Here is a 16,022-nt window from a genome sequence, read left to right on the forward strand (position 1 = left end):
TATATATATTATATATGTGTGTGTGTGTGTGTGTGTATGTATCATTGTGTCTGTCCTCCATTACCTTGACAACCGATGTGGTGCGTTTTTGCCCCTGCGATTTAGCAGTTCAGCAAAAGAGACTGATAGAATCAGTACTAGGCTTAAAAAATATGTTCTGGGGTTGATTTGTTTGACTAAAACCCCTCAAGGTGGTGCTCCAGCATGGGCACAGTCGAATAACTGGAACAAGTAATAGAATAAAAGAATATATATATATATATATATATATATATATATGTATGTATGTATATGTACATTTGTATGTATTTATGTGTGTTTGTGTGTTTGGCTGCTGCCACTGCTTGACAACCTCTGTTGGTTTGTTTACACACTGACATAACTCAGCACTTTGGTAAAAGGGGGTTGATGGAGTAAGTAGCAGACCTAAAAAGAAAATGACAAGGAAAAAAGCACAGGAGGCTGCACCAGGCTCCAATCTGATCTGGCAAAGTTGCCAGCTGGATGCCTTTCCTGACGTCATCCACTCTGAGAGTGTAGTGGGCGCTTTTTACGTGCCACAGGCACGGGGACCAGTCAGGTGGCGCTGGCATCGACCATGCTCGAATGGTGCTTTTTACATGCCACTGGAGACCTATTGAGTCAAGTACATCAACATTAAAAAATCAAATGGAAATTGTAGTTGTGATACCTGTGCCGATGGCACGTAAAATGCACCATCTGAAAGTGACCGATGCCAGCACCACCTTGACTGGCCCCCGTGCCGGTGGCATGTAAAAAGCACCAACCGATCGTGGACGTTGCCAGCCTCCCTTGGCCCCTGTGCCGGTGGCACGTAAAAAGTACCCACTACACTCTTGGAGTGGTTGGCGTTAGGAAGGGCATCCAACTGTAGAAACACTGCCAGATCAAACTGGAGCCTGGTGCAGCCTCCTGGCTTCCCAGACCCCAATCGAACCGTCCAACCCATGCTAGCATGGAAAACAGACATTAAACAATGATGATGATGGTAATATATGTTGAGTGTGTCATATAAATGAAGATTTCAATCTGTTGCCCCATTTAATATATTTTTCAATTGTGTGTTTTAAAATGAAAAGGAGAATTAATGTTCTCTCAGTTGAAGAATTTGTGATTTTCTTTCCTTTTATTTTTAACACTTTCATATCTTGCTACAGAATCCTGGTCCTGAGGTAGCAGCTAAATATAATGGTCCCCATATGCTGAGCATTTGGAACCGGAATTATCGAATTCTTTCCAAAAGATTGCAGGAAAAGTCACCACTTAAAGAACGGCCGATTTTAAAGAATAAAGAAATTGTCACAGAGTTTAAAGTTACTCAACAACCACGAAAGCGACTCAGAAATGGTAAAGAATTTCTTTACTGGTTTTTTTTTTTTTGTATTTTGCCTGCTTTTATTTGTGTATTTGTTAATTTTTAGATTTGGCAGGTCTGAGATTAAATCGCTGGATTACTGACCACAAGGTTGGGGCTGGAGGATTTGGTGGTACGGCAAGCAAGGGCCGATAGAGTGTGATGGTATGGGTCTGTGTTGAGGAGGGATGAGGAGCATGTTCCAAGGAGGGTGCTTGAGCTTGAGGTAAATGGACTGCGAAAGCGAGGTAGACTGAGGAAAACGTGGAAGAGGAGATTGGGAGGGTTGGCTTGAGAAGGGTGGACTCCGAAAACCAGGTGAGATGGTGTGAGAGCAGTTGCTATGGCATTGAGATAGATCTGACCACCCCCGTTAATGGGGACAAAACCTGGATTTAAAACACTGGATGATGATGGAGGTAATGAGTTCAATCTCTAGCTCAAGAGACATTATATTATCGTTCAGTTTTTATTTGTTTTAGTCATTGGACTGTGGCCATGCTGGGGCACCACTTTGAAGTGTTGAACAAATCAACTGCAGTACCTAATTTTGTATTATCACCCTGCTGACCAAAGTCTTGTGAATGGATTCTGTAGATGGAAGCTGAAAGCCCATACATCACATGATGGTTGCAAATGAGTAGCATCGTCATAAAAGCGAGGTTGTTTCGTTTCCGGTCTTCCATGGAAAACGTCTGGGCTGGGGAAAATATAATTTTGCTTGGACAAGTATCCGGCTGTAGAAAATCTGCCTCAGCAAATTGTATCCGATCCATGCAGGCATGAAAAAGCGGACATTAAAACAATGAATACTTTCCATCATCATCATCATTATCTTGCCCTTACTTGTGCCTTGGAGGGTAACTTTCTAGGTGCAATTCCATGGTCATTCATGATCGAAGGGGGTCTCCTCCTCCTGTTGTTATCATCATCATCGTTATTATTATTAAAGGTGGCAAGCTGGCAGAATCGTTAGCATGCCGGGCAAAATGCTTAGCAGCATTTCGTCTAAGTTATGGGTTCAAATTTCGCTGAGGCCGATTTTGCCTTTTATCCTTTCAGGAGTTGATAAATTAAGTACCAGTTACGCTCTGGGGTCGATATAATCAACTAGTCCCCACCCCCAGGTCTTGTGCCTATAGTAGAAAAGATTATTATCATTATTATTATTGTTGTTATTGAGGTTATTGTTTTTTTTTTTGTAGTTGAAAATTGTTTGGAATCAAAGTCTGATAACGAGTTATCACACATTTACTCTCCGGAAAGTCCCTCAGTGAAAAAGACAAAGCTACCTTCCAAAATCGAAGAGAATGCCTGCGTTACCGATGAATCTGTTGATATTCTGAGTTCTTTACTTGATGAGCAGGATGATGAGAGTTCCAATGATAAACCAACAAGAGACGAGAAGTGCCAGAAAACAGATTTCACTTCCATTAAAGAAAGCAAAACGTCCTGTTTAGATCCAGACCAAAGCAGTGAAAACCAGAACCCTGATTCGATGCCAGTTTTAAGCAAGAAAAACTCTAGTCAAGTCGAAGAAGCAGCTAAGCAAACTGACATGAAACAGAAGTTAAATTCCACACATCAAAATAAGTTTGCTGTTTTCAAAGAAGTTTCAAAGAGATTTGATATCAATGCGCCAAAAGTCCAAAGTCGGTAAGTTCTGTTTTGTTCTTCACCCTTTTAGCCCACATGAGAATGTCCTTGATTCTACAATGCAAATTCCTTGTTTCAAAATGATCCTGATTAGAATCTTCCACCGAAATTTCCATCAGATTTCATTTATATTCCAAATGCCAGCTTAAGAATGACAAAGTGTTTTATGACATAAGGTGGCGAGCTGGCAGAAACATTAGCACGCCAGGCGAAATGCTCAGCGGTATTTCGTCTGCCGCTACGTTCTGAGTTCAAATTCCGCTGAGGTCGACTTTGCCTTTCATCCCTTCGGGGTCGATTAAATAAGTACCAGTTAGGCACTGGGGTAGATATAATTGACTTAATCCCTTTGTCTGTCCTTTTTTGTCCCTTCTGTATTTAGCCCCTTGTGGGTAGTAAAGAAATAAGGTATTTCGTCTGCCATTACGTTTTGAGTTCACATTCCGCTGAGGTCGACTTTGCCTTTCATCCTTTCGGTGTCGATTAAATAAGTACCAGTTATGCACTGGGGTCGATATAATCAACTTAATCCCTTGTCTGTCCTTTTTGTCCCTTCTGTATTTAGCCCCTTGTGGGTAGTAAAGAAATAAGGTATTTCGTCTGCCATTACGTTTTGAGTTCACATTCCGCTGAGGTCGACTTTGCCTTTCATCCTTTCGGTGTCGATTAAATAAGTACCAGTTATGCACTGGGGTCGATATAATCAACTTAATCCCTTTGTCTGTCCTTGTTTGTCCACTCTGTGTTTAGCTCCTTTTGGGCAATAAAAAAAATAAGAATGACAAAGTGTTTTATTAAATTCTTCGTTGCGACTGATGTAATGTGTTTCAACAGGAATATGGGAACAAAAGGGTGAAACTGGAAAAAAAATGGTCAAGATTAGCTTTTAATAGTTGTACTTCTTCATTAGCTAAATCCTGCCATTTTTCTATGATGGCATCAAATGGATCAGTCTGAAATATTCCTTTTCATCACAAAGTTCTTAAGGTTCGTCCCATCCATTTTGGTCTGCTGCACATAGTTTCTATGGTAATAAAGAATAAGAAGTTATGAATGGTACAACAATGCACTATAATACAGGTAATGGGCTATATACCTGTTGTAAATTAGTCATCCATAGTCTGATATGATATTTTGGAATGAAATTCCTTCTTCAGATATTCTTAGAAAAGACATTGGAAAACCGATTGTAGCAGTGACTCCAGAGCGGCTAACCGGCTTCTGTGCCAGTGGCACTTAAAAGGCACCATTCGAGTGTGATCGTTACCAGCATCGCCTTACTGGCACTCGAGCCCCATACTAGTAGGGTATTAAGAGCACCATCCGAGCGTGATCGTTGCCAGAGCGTCTATCTGGCCTCTATGCCGGTGGTATGTAAAAGACTATTCGAGCGTGATCGTTACCAGCATCGCCTTACTGGCACCTGTGCTGGTGGCATGTGTAAAAAGATTCGAGCGAGGATGTTGCCAGTACCTCCTGACTGGCCCCCGTGCCTGTGGCACGTAAAAAGCACCCACTACACTCTCGGAGTGGTTGGCGTTAGGAAGGGCATCCAGCTGTAGAAACTCTGCCAGATCAAGATTGAAGCCTGGTGCAGCCATCTGGTTTGCCAGCCCTCAGTCAAATCGTCCAACCCATGCTAGCATGGAAAGCGGACGTTAAACGATGATGATATGGATGACTAAATTACATTTTTTGTGTTATAGTGCATTGTTGTACCATTCAAAACTTTTTATTCTTTACAAATAATACACAATGCTTCTTCAAGCGAACTACAATACTCTCCTATCTCTGTGATAATAGTTTCTCTTACCAATTATTGGCATTTCTTTCCACTTTTCATCATCATCTGTGTGTACATGGCACAGGTGCTGTGCAGCAGGACGGAACTTGCAGCTGTATGGCTGCAAAGTGAGCTGCTTTACAACACTGCCTGCGCCTGACAGACAGCCGTACTTGAATGTAGGACAAATTTATTCAGTGTCATCACCATCGTCATCATTGTTTAGTGTTCGCTTTCCATGCTGGCATGGGTTGGACGGTTTGACTGAAGACTAGAAAGCCAGGAAGCTGCACCAGGCTCCAATCTGTTCTGGCAAGGTTTCTGCAGCTGGATGCCCTTCCTAGTGCCAACCACTCCGAGAGTGTAGTGGGTGCTTTTTACGTGCCACTGGCATGGGGGCCAGTCTGGTGGTGCTGGCATCGACCACGCTCGAACGGTGCTTTTTGCATGCCACCAGCATGGGGGCCAGTCAGGCGACACTGACATCGACCATGCCCGAATGCTACTTTTTATGTGCCACTGGCATGGGGGCCCTGTCAGGGGCATTGACAACGCTCGAATGATGCTTTTTATGTGCCAGTGGAATAGGACCTAGTCAGGTGGGACTAGCATCAACCATGCTGAAATGGTGCTTTTTACAACCCACCAGCATGGGACCCAGTCAGGTGGCACTGACATCGACCTTGCCCGAATGGTGCTTTTTATGTGCCACTGGCATGGGGGTCAGTCAGGGGCATCAACAGTGCTCAAATGATGCTTTTTATGGCATGGGAGCTAGTCAGGTGGCACAGGCATCAACCATGCTGAAATGGTGCTTTTTACAACCCACCAGCATGGGACCCAGTCAGGTGGCACTGACATCGACCTTGCCCGAATGGTGCTTTTTATGTGCCACTGGCATGGGGGTCAGTCAGGGGCATCAACAGTGCTCAAATGATGCTTTTTATGGCATGGGAGCTAGTCAGGTGGCACAGGCATCAACCATGCTGAAATGGTGCTTTTTACAACCCACCAGCATGGGACCCAGTCAGGTGGCACTGACATCGACCTTGCCCGAATGGTGCTTTTTATGTGCCACTGGCATGGGGGTCAGTCAGGGGCATCAACAGTGCTCAAATGATGCTTTTTATGGCATGGGAGCTAGTCAGGTGGCACAGGCATCAACCATGCTGAAATGGTGCTTTTTACAACCCACCAGCATGGGACCCAGTCAGGTGGCACTGACATCGACCTTGCCCGAATGGTGCTTTTTATGTGCCACTGGCATGGGGGTCAGTCAGGGGCATCAACAGTGCTCAAATGATGCTTTTTATGGCATGGGAGCTAGTCAGGTGGCACAGGCATCAACCATGCTGAAATGGTGCTTTTTACAACCCACCAGCATGGGACCCAGTCAGGTGGCACTGACATCAACCATGCTGGCAGAATCGTTAGCACGCCGGGCGAAATGTTTGGCAGTATTTCGTCTGCTATTACGTTCTGAGTTCAAATTTCGCCAAGGTTGACTTCGCCTTTCATCCTTTTGGGGTCGCTAAATTAAGTACCGGTTACGCACTGGGGTCGATGTAATCGGTTTAATCCATTTGTCTGTCCTTGTTTGTCCCCTCTGTGTTTAGCCCCTTGTGGGTAGTAAAGAAATAGGTACTTTTTATGTACCACCGGCACACGAGCCAGTCAGGTGACAGTGACATTGGTGTCTTTCATTTTTTTGTAAGACAGTGTGTGAGTTGAGGGAGATTTGGCTGCTATTTCAAGTAAATTGAGCAACCATGTCTCGGTAGTGGTGGTGGAGGTGGGTCTCTTTGGGAAGTTGCAATTAAAAAAAAGAATCTGTGATTGTTAGATGAAATAACGAAGGATGTGAAACACTCTTAATCTTACGATGTAATTATCTTTTTCTCTCTTCTCTCTCTCTCTTTTTTCCCTTTCATCAGATATTTCCGACCAGTGAAAGAAGAGGAAAAGAAAGAGGAGAATGTAACTACGAAACCTTCTCGTTTATCTCAACTATTTAAGGAAGAAACGGAAGACAAATCAGTAAACAACAACAATGGTGATGAAGATGATGATGATGATGATAAAACTGAGGATAATAATAATAATAGTAATAATAATGATAACAAAAACAACAGCCAAAATGTCTCACCCTCAGGCGTGAATAAAGAGATTAAACTTCAAAACAAAACATTATCTGCTCTGTCTGCTTTCTCTTGGGGAAAACGCCGTACCAGCACCAACAAGCTAACTCCCGAACCTGTCCCCCAGGGATCTGAAGATGAAGTTTGTGAACTGTCGCCAATACCACAGATCTCTGACAGCACAAATGAGGCCGCATCGACGACCGATTGGACATCTTACTCTCGGGCTAACTCGACTGTAAATAGTTCGGAGAATGGAAGCGAACTCTTTGATTCTGGAATAGCTTGTTCCCCTCTGGCCCTGAGTCGAAGTTCTTCTAAACTGGAAGCGGATTTAGTTGAACTTGAAACTGGCTCCCAGCAATCCGTGATGGAACTTGGAACTGGTTCTCAGCAATCTGTAATGGGACTTGAAACTGGCTCCCAGCAATCCATAATGGGACTTGAAACATGCTCGCAGGACACCGTCTTTGGTTTCAATTCGTTGTTTTTATCTTCACAGGTAAGTGAATTTGTCATCTTGTTCTTTAAACAACAACTTTGAAAATAATCCATTCATAAACCATAAAGCACTGTGTTTGGTGGTGATGGTGGTCGTGGTGGGAATGATAGCAGTGGTGGTGAAGATGCTTGTCATGGTGGTGGTAAGAATGGTGAGCTGGCAGAAACGTTAGCATGCCGGGCGAAATGTTTAGCGGTATTTCGTCTGTCGTTACGTTCTGAATTCAAATTCCGCCGAGGTCGACTTTGCCTTTCATCCTTTCGGGGTCGATAAATTAAGTACCAGTTACGCACTGGGGTTGATGTAATCGACTTAATACCTATGTCTGTCCTTGTTTGTCCCCTCTATGTTTAGCCCCTTGTGGGTAATAAAGAAATAGGTAAGAATGGTGATAATGATGCTGACTCACGGAGTGGTTGGCGTTAGGAAGGGCATCCAGCTGTAGAAACACTGCCAGATCAGACTGGGCCTGGTGCAGCCTTCTGGCTTCCCAGACCCCAGTTGAACTGTCCAACCCATGCTAGCATGGAAAGCGGACGTTAAGCAATGATGATGATGATGATGGTGGTGGTGGTGGTGGTAAGCAAGCTACTTACCACACAGCCACCCCTGTTTATTCTTTTATAAGTCGTTTCTTTGTGTTAATTCAGTTTGAACTCTTTCAATAAAAACTCCTCTGGAAACTGCCTCCATTAAAATTTTTCAAATTTAAATCAAAAACTTTGGACTAGAATCTCAATATTACATAAAAGGTAATGTTAGATTCCAATCAAATATTTCTCTTAATTAAGTTAAAAAAGTTAATTATTTAGGCCGTTGCCTGACTCGCCTGGCCTCCGTGCCGGTGGCACGTAAAAGGCACCATCTGATCGTGGCCGTTTGCCAGCTTCGTCTGACACCTGTGGTGGTGGCACGTAAAAAGCACCCACTACACTCATGGAGTGGTTGGCGTTAGGAAGGGCATCCAGCTGTAGAAACACTGCCAGATCAGACTGGAGCCTAGTGCAGCCTCCTGGCTTCCCAGACCCCAGTTGCACCGTCTAACCCATGCCAGCATGGAAAGCGAACGCTAAATGATGATGATTTCATTGAACCACCAGTAATTTTTGATTATTTTGTAAATTAACGCATCAAAGGTATGTATATATTCTTGTCCACTGATTCTTTGATCTTTTTTCTCATTTAATCTACAGGAAGCACAATCTTCAAGATGTGAAACACCTATATTTAATATTGGTATGTGAACAAATTATTTTTTTTGTTAATTATATTTTAATTATCATTTGCATTTAAGTTGGCGAGCTGGCAGAATCGTTAGCATGCTGGGTGAAATGCGTAGCTGTATTTCGTCTGCTGTTACGTTCTGAGTTCAAATTCCGCCGAGGTTAACTTTGCCTTTCATCCTTTCAGGGTCGATTAAATAAGTACCAGTTACGCACTGGGGTTGATATAATCGACTTAATCCGTGTGTCTGTCCTTGTTTGTCCTCTCTGTGTTTAGCCCCTTGTGGGTAAATAATAATGAAATTATTGTATACAGTACTCAGGTGCACCACAACTTGTCAGAAAGTGCATATAAAGTACATGCAGTAATGTAGAAATGTCTGGAAAGCGAACCGTCCAACCCATGCTGGCATGGAAAACGGCCGTTAAAAAAAAAGATTTAAAGAAAAAGATAAATAATAATGAAATTATTGTATACGGTGCTCAGGTGCACCACAACTTGTCAAAATATGTTAATTTGAGTGTACAACACATACCATTATAAAATGTTATTTTAACCTGTAGGCACACCTAAAGTTCCGATTGCAGCATCGAAATCACCCAAAACGCCAAAATGTCGTGTGTCTGGACTGTCCAAGAAGACTACGAAGAAATCCTCCAGTGCTGCTGCAATGAAAAAACTTGATGGTCAGCAATCTATCAAAGATATGTTTGCTAAGTTTGCCTATACCAAGGGGTAAGTTAACATTTTCCCATCAATTTTGTTTTACAATCTTACTTCATTGTGTGTGCATGCTTTTCCCCGTCACCTGAATAAACAATGGCAAGCATAGCTGTATAGTGTAACTCGCTTGAATAAGCAAAGGTATGCGTACCTGTGTAACACTACTTGGTACTTCCCTGTTGTTGATAACCAATTTTTTTCTAAGTTACTGAAGTATTAGTGAATAAACTCACGAGACAAGTGGCAGACTTTCAGAATAACTGTTACGACCTCGTGGAGAAGTAAATTGGTAAGGAATTGGGTGATTATAGCATTCGGATTATTTGGTCAAATGTAATACTTCATCATCATCAAGTCCGCTTTCCATGCTGGCATGGGTTGGCCGGTTCGACCGGGGTCTGGGAAGCCAGAAAGCTGCACCTGGCAGTGTTTCTACACCTGGATGCCCTTCCTAACACCAACCACTCCATGAGTGTAGTGGGTGCTCTTTACGTGTCGCCGGCACAGGTGCCAGGGGAGGCTGGCAGTAGCCACGATCGGTTGGTGCTGGCATTGGCCATGTTCTGATGGTGCTTTTTACATGCCACCGGCACAGGTATCATAACTACAGTTTCCATTTGATATTTATTTTGATGTTGATGTACTTGACTCAATGGGTCTCCTCAAGCACAGCAGGTCACCCTACGATCCAAGGTAAGCACAGCAGGTCGTTCTGCAATCCAAGGTACTTTGGATGGACTGGGGCTATGCGAAACTGGTGCAGGAAACAGCCATGAACTCACGTCATTTGTCAGGTCTTTGCGGTCACAGCATATCTCCAGAGATCTTGGTCTTTCGTCATTGCCTCTGTGAGGCCCAATGTTCAAAGGTCATGCTTGACCACCTCATCCCATATCTTCCTGGGTCTACCTCTCCCTCGGATACCTTCAACTGTTTGGGAGTGGCACTTCTTCACACATCTCTCCTCACCCATCTGCATTACATGACCATACCAGTGCAAACGTCTCTCTTGCACACCACATCTGATGCTTCTTATGTCCAGCATTTCTCTCAGGGCGCTCACACTCTGTCGTGTGTGCACACAGACATTACACATCCAGCGGATCATGCTAGCTTCATTTCTTTCAAGCCTACGCATGTCCTCTGCAGTCACAGTCCATGTTTCACTTATCTATTCATATTGTTTTGAATTAATCATGGATTTCTTTCATGAACATGGTACTCCGTTGGTTATGGTGATGAGGGTTCCAGTTGATCCGATCAACGGAACTGTGAACTGCTCAGGAATGCTTTCAGGAAACCTTGATAGGAAACAGGTGAGGATTAGTGTCAGGAATTGCATCTGGCTGTAGAAAGTTCTGCCTCTATGAAATTTCGTCTGACTCATGAAAGCATGGAAATATAGACGTCAAAACAGTAACTATTATCATTATGATGATGATGATGAATAAACTGGTTGCTAATATAATGTACTGAAGGAAGATATTTTTAATTAGAACTGTCTTTAATGAAGAACAATCATTGATTGCTTTCATTGTTAAGGTTGTAATTGTAATTGATTAAAATTTATTATAACATCGATTATGCTAGCGTCCACTTAACTACTAAGACTTCAAGCAGCATGCATCCCTAGGAATTCCCACCCTCTTCGTCATTCTTATAATTTTTATTAATTTGCTCATTAAATCAAATTGCTATATTTTGTTTGTTATCAGAAAGCTTTCAAAATCGTTATAATTTGGTTACACCAGAGTTATCTCCCCTCGACCGTATTTTTCTTCATGTTTCGCTATTTCAGAACGACTTTCTTGTTTCATTCTTAACTTTCAAATCTATTTAGCGAGGAAATTAAACGGTGAACGAATGATTTTTCTTGCTGACATTTCTGCTTCTATTTCCTCATTCCCATCAGTTCGTCTCTATTATTTACTTCCCAGCAAAATTGAGATTTTTACCTTTTGGCCTAAAGATTTAATATATAATTTTTGTTAACTAAGCACTTTCAAACTTCGGACACTGGTAGAATGTGTCACATAAAACGTGTTTTACTCTTAGCGTTTTTGAGAAAAACTTATATTTACGAAGATATTTCACATTAAATTTCTCGTATTTCGGTAATTTCAACCAATCAATGACGTGTATTCAGCTGAATAAAATTACTGCTGTTTGTTAACAAGAACTTCCGGTGGTGTGTATTTCGTTTGTCACTTATCTATGACAACCCTAACCCTAAGACCTTAAAACTAGTACAAACGCACGAACGATGTCATAAATAACAGTGACAAACGAAAAATACACCACCGATAGTTGTTGACAAACAACAGCAGTAATTTTATTCAGCTGAATACACGTCATTGATTGGTTGAAATTACCAAAATATGAGAAATTTAAGGTGAAATATCTTCGTAAATATAAGTTTTTCTCCAAAATGCTCCGAGTAAAAGATGTTTTATATGACACATTCTACCAGTGTCCGAACTTTGAAAGTGTTTAGTTACAAAAAATTATTTTTTAAATCTGTAAGTCAAAAGGAAAAGATCCCAAAATTGTATGACGTACATACTTTCTTGAAGATCGTTTGTACCCCTGATTTACAAGCTCTCATCTTTTATGGTGCTTGTCAATAATAAACTTTGAAAGATTTAAGACAACACTGGTCAGTGTTTTCAATGTCTGAAACTTTTGCTGATTAAATAAAATCAAAATCGTAATCTATCAACATCAATGGAATTTGTAGCTGTGATACCAGTGCCAGGTGGCACCTAAGAGAACCATCCGAACGTGGCCGTAGCCAGCGCCGCCCCGACTGGCCTCCGTGCCGGTGGCACATAAAAAGCACCATCCAACCGTGCCGTTGCCAGCTTCGTCTGGTCCCCGTGCTGGTGGCACGTAAAAAGCACCATCTCATCATGGCCGTTTGCTAGCCTCGTCTGGCACCTGTGCAGGAGGCACGCAAAAAGCACCCACTACACTCTTGGAGTGGTTGGCGTTAGGAAGGGCATCCAGCTGTAGAAGCACTGCCAGATCAGACTGGAGCCTGGCGCAGCCTACTGGCTTCCCAGACCCCAGTTGAACCGTCCAACCCATGCTAGCATGGAAAGCGGACGTTAAACAATTATGATGATATATATAAGTACATGACAACCTTCTTTCAGTTTCCATCCATTCCATCTACCGAATCCACTTTGGTCATCCTGGGGCTATAGTAGAAGACACTTGGCCAAGGTGCCATGGGGTGGAATTGAACCTGCAGCTACATGGTTCGGAAGTGAACACAGCCATATTAAGATGCTGAACTACCAGCTGTATGACCAGGAGTTCAGACCTTGCTGTGGCTATTTTGCTTTATAATGTTGCTTTATCTCTCAGCTCGCCTCAGTGTGTTTAGCAAAAACCAAGTCCTGCTCCTGTCTGTTGGTTGAAAGTGGATTAGGTGTAGGTAGCGAATATCATCATCCTATCATTGCTCACTGCATGGAAGCTTGGGCAAGTCTCTCTGGCTATAGCTACAGCCCTGAGATGACCAAAGCCTTGTGAATGGATTTGGTCAATGAAAACTGAAACAAGCCTATTGTGTTTGTGTCTGTGTGTGTGTGTGTATTTAGCTTGACTGCTAAATCTACAGTTTTTTTTTTTTTTTTCATTCTTTGTTTATTTTCTCTTATTTTCTTTTGAAATGCGTAGGCTCGAAACTTTTTCATTTTCCCGAGCGTCAAACTAATACACCTACTTCTTGTTCATACACCTGTCATCGTCTTTTGTTTTTCTATAAATTTCGCCTATATATAAATATATATATATATATATATAGGAGTGGCTGTGTGGTAAGTAGCTTGCTTACCAACCACATGGTTCCGGGTTCAGTCCCACTGCGTGGGACCTTGAGCAAGTGTCTTTTACTATAGCCTCGGGCCGACCAAAGTCTTGTGAGTGGATTTGGTAGACGGAAACTGAAAGAAGCCTGTCGTATATATGTATATGTGTGTGTATGTGTTTGTGTGTCTGTGTTTGTCCCCCTAGCATTGCTTGACAACCGATGCTGGTGTGTTTATGTCCCCGTTACTTAGCGGTTCGGCAAAAGAGACCGATAGAATAAGTACTGGGCTTACAAATGAATAAGTCCCTGGCTCGAGTTGCTCGATTAAAGGCGGTGCTTCAGCATGGCCGCAGTCAAATGACTGAAACAAGTAAAAGAGTATATATATATATATACGAGCAAAACGCCCCCCATCCAATGGACGGTGCTGAGTTGTCAAACATTTAAACCAAATTTTCTCAAAACAACTTGTCCAACCGTCCCATAGGCCTAACCCTAACCCTAACCCTTTGAGAAACACTGATTTAACCTAAATTTGAGACACCAGCAAAAGAAGAAATAAAGATAGACTTTTTTCTATTCCAAGAAAAACGATTTTACAAATGCACGTTCCCGCGGCTTTATCGATCGCATTCTCACCTGGGATCGAGTTTTGTAATTTTTTCAAGACTTATACACGCCCTGATACTGTCGGTATCTACATATCAAATTTGAGTGCAATCGGATGGAGGATGCCCAAGATCCTAGAAGACACACACAGAAACAGACAGAACGGATTTTATATAATAGATGTATGTGTGTGTGTGTGTGTGTGTGTTTCTGGGTGTTACTGTCTCCTTGTCTTGACATCATGTAACAGTTATTGACAAGTGTCACTTTTGTACAAGTGGCTTTGTTCATTTCCATCCTTCTGTGAAAACATGTCTGGTCTGGAAGAAACAGGAATGGCATCCAAGTGTAGAAAGTCTACCACAAATAAACTCTGCCGACCCATGCAAGCATTGGGAAAGTGGATGTTAAAATGATGGTGATAATGCTTATGAAGATTTTCATCAAAGTTTTCATTTTTTTTAAAAAATTCCTTTTGTGAAATTCTAATTCTAATCAATGGTTTGATTTTTTTTTTTTGATACAGATCCAAATCTTGTGTGGCGTAGAAATTCCTGAAGGGCTCGTTATGACTCTTGAAATTCTTCAGAAGTTCCAAACAACACGAACATTTGTAAATTTTATGAAATTGGAACCACAGTAATATCTTTTGGCATTTTTATATGTTTCCATGGAATTACTGAAACTGATTTTTATTGTAAATAAATAAATTTTGATAATTTTAATTATAAATAAAATTAAATGTTCATATAAATTTATTCTTTTATCCTTTTACTTGTTTCAGTCATTTGACTGTGGCCATGCTGGAGCACCACCTTTAGTCAAACAAATCGACCCCGGTACTTGTTCTTTGTGAGCCTAGTACTTATTCTGTCGGTCTCTTTTGCTGAACCGTTAAGTCACGGGGGTGTAAACACACCAACACCGGATGGTAGTGAGACAAACAGACACAAATACAAACACACCAACCGAACGTGGCTGATGCCAGTATCCTCAGACTGACTCCTGTGCTGGTGGCACGTAAAAAGCACCAACCGAACATAACCGATGCCAGTACACACTGACTTGCTCTTGTGCCGGTGGCACGTAAAAAGCACCAACTGAACGTGGCCGATGTCTGACCTGCCTCGCCTGGCTCCCGTGCCGGTAGCACGTAAAAAGCACCCACTACACTCTCGGCGTGGTTAGCGTTTTAGAAGGGCATCCAGCTATAGAAAGACTGGAGCCGCTGGCTCTCCAGACCTCAGTCAAACCGTCCAACCCATGCCAGCATTCAACGGACATTAAACGATGATGATGATGATGATGATGAAGAAAGCGATCTGACAGAATCATTAGTGCGTCAGGCCAAATAGCGGCATTTCTGCCGACTCTACGTTTTGATAATACAGTTCTATATTTAAGAGATGAGGAATTATTTACATTTGACGGGTATTTGTCCTCATCTTGTTTGTTATTAACAATGTTTCGGCTGATATACCCTCCAGCCTTCATCAGGTATCTTGGGGGGAAATTTCGAACCTGGGTTCTCATTCCTAAGGTATAATAATGATAATAATAATAATAATAATATCGTGAAATTAAAGTCCAGTTGGTTGGGCACTCCACAGACACGTATTTAGGTGCATTTATTTGTGACTAAATGTGTGTGTATGTGCCTTGGTTTGCGATGATGTGTATGTATGCATGTGTGTGATTGTGTGCGTGCGACGCCGAACAAAATGTTTAGCGGCATTTTCTTTCGGTTTTACGTTCTGAGTTCAAATTCCGTCTAGGTCGACTTCGCCTTTTCATGCTTTTGGAGTCGATAAAATAAAGTACCAGTGAAACACTGGGGTCAATGTAATAAATTGATTCCCTCGCTTTAGTTTCTGGTATCAAAATTTGTGTGTGTGTTGTTGTTGTTAAGCAACAAGATGGGTAAGGGTGATTAGGTGATGGTCTAGGGCTTAGGGGCGTGAGACCCCAGACCTTGGAAAAAAAAAACTTTGGTCGCCTTGTGGTAGTCGAGGGCTCTTCGTTGACGCCCGACACCACTGGGAGGTGGCCCTCGAAGTCGCTGGAAATGGAGATCTCCCCAGGTCCAAATTCTTGAACGGCTGTGTGTGTGGAGTGAATAAAGACCCCGTTATTTTACGGTTGCGAAACATGGACACTTTGTCGTCGGGGGGCATCAAAAAGCTGGAGTGTTTCTT

At 42.3% G+C, this 16,022-nt stretch overlaps 1 protein-coding gene across 2 annotated transcripts in view; it reads left to right on the plus strand.

The window, feature by feature from the left end:
- LOC115217460 (exonuclease 1) overlaps nucleotides 1–14,585 on the plus strand; it is a 34,518-nt gene extending 19,933 nt beyond the window's left edge. The window contains exons 9-15 of one of the 2 annotated variants that reach the window (XM_036507082.1): nucleotides 1,179–1,368; nucleotides 2,581–3,031; nucleotides 6,749–7,319; nucleotides 7,353–7,454; nucleotides 8,648–8,690; nucleotides 9,242–9,413; nucleotides 14,354–14,585. In XM_036507082.1, coding sequence (XP_036362975.1) covers nucleotides 1,179–1,368; nucleotides 2,581–3,031; nucleotides 6,749–7,319; nucleotides 7,353–7,454; nucleotides 8,648–8,690; nucleotides 9,242–9,413; nucleotides 14,354–14,375 — 1,551 coding nt within the window. In that variant the 3' untranslated portion in view covers nucleotides 14,376–14,585. Of the gene's footprint in view, nucleotides 1–1,178; nucleotides 1,369–2,580; nucleotides 3,032–6,748; nucleotides 7,455–8,647; nucleotides 8,691–9,241; nucleotides 9,414–14,353 lie in introns of both variants that reach the window. The other variant, XM_029787165.2, reaches the window with a different exon arrangement.
- Nucleotides 14,586–16,022: the final 1,437 nt, after the last annotated feature.

This window comes from Octopus sinensis, linkage group LG11 (genome assembly GCF_006345805.1).
Source record: "Octopus sinensis linkage group LG11, ASM634580v1, whole genome shotgun sequence".
NCBI lineage: Eukaryota > Metazoa > Mollusca > Cephalopoda > Octopoda > Octopodidae > Octopus > Octopus sinensis.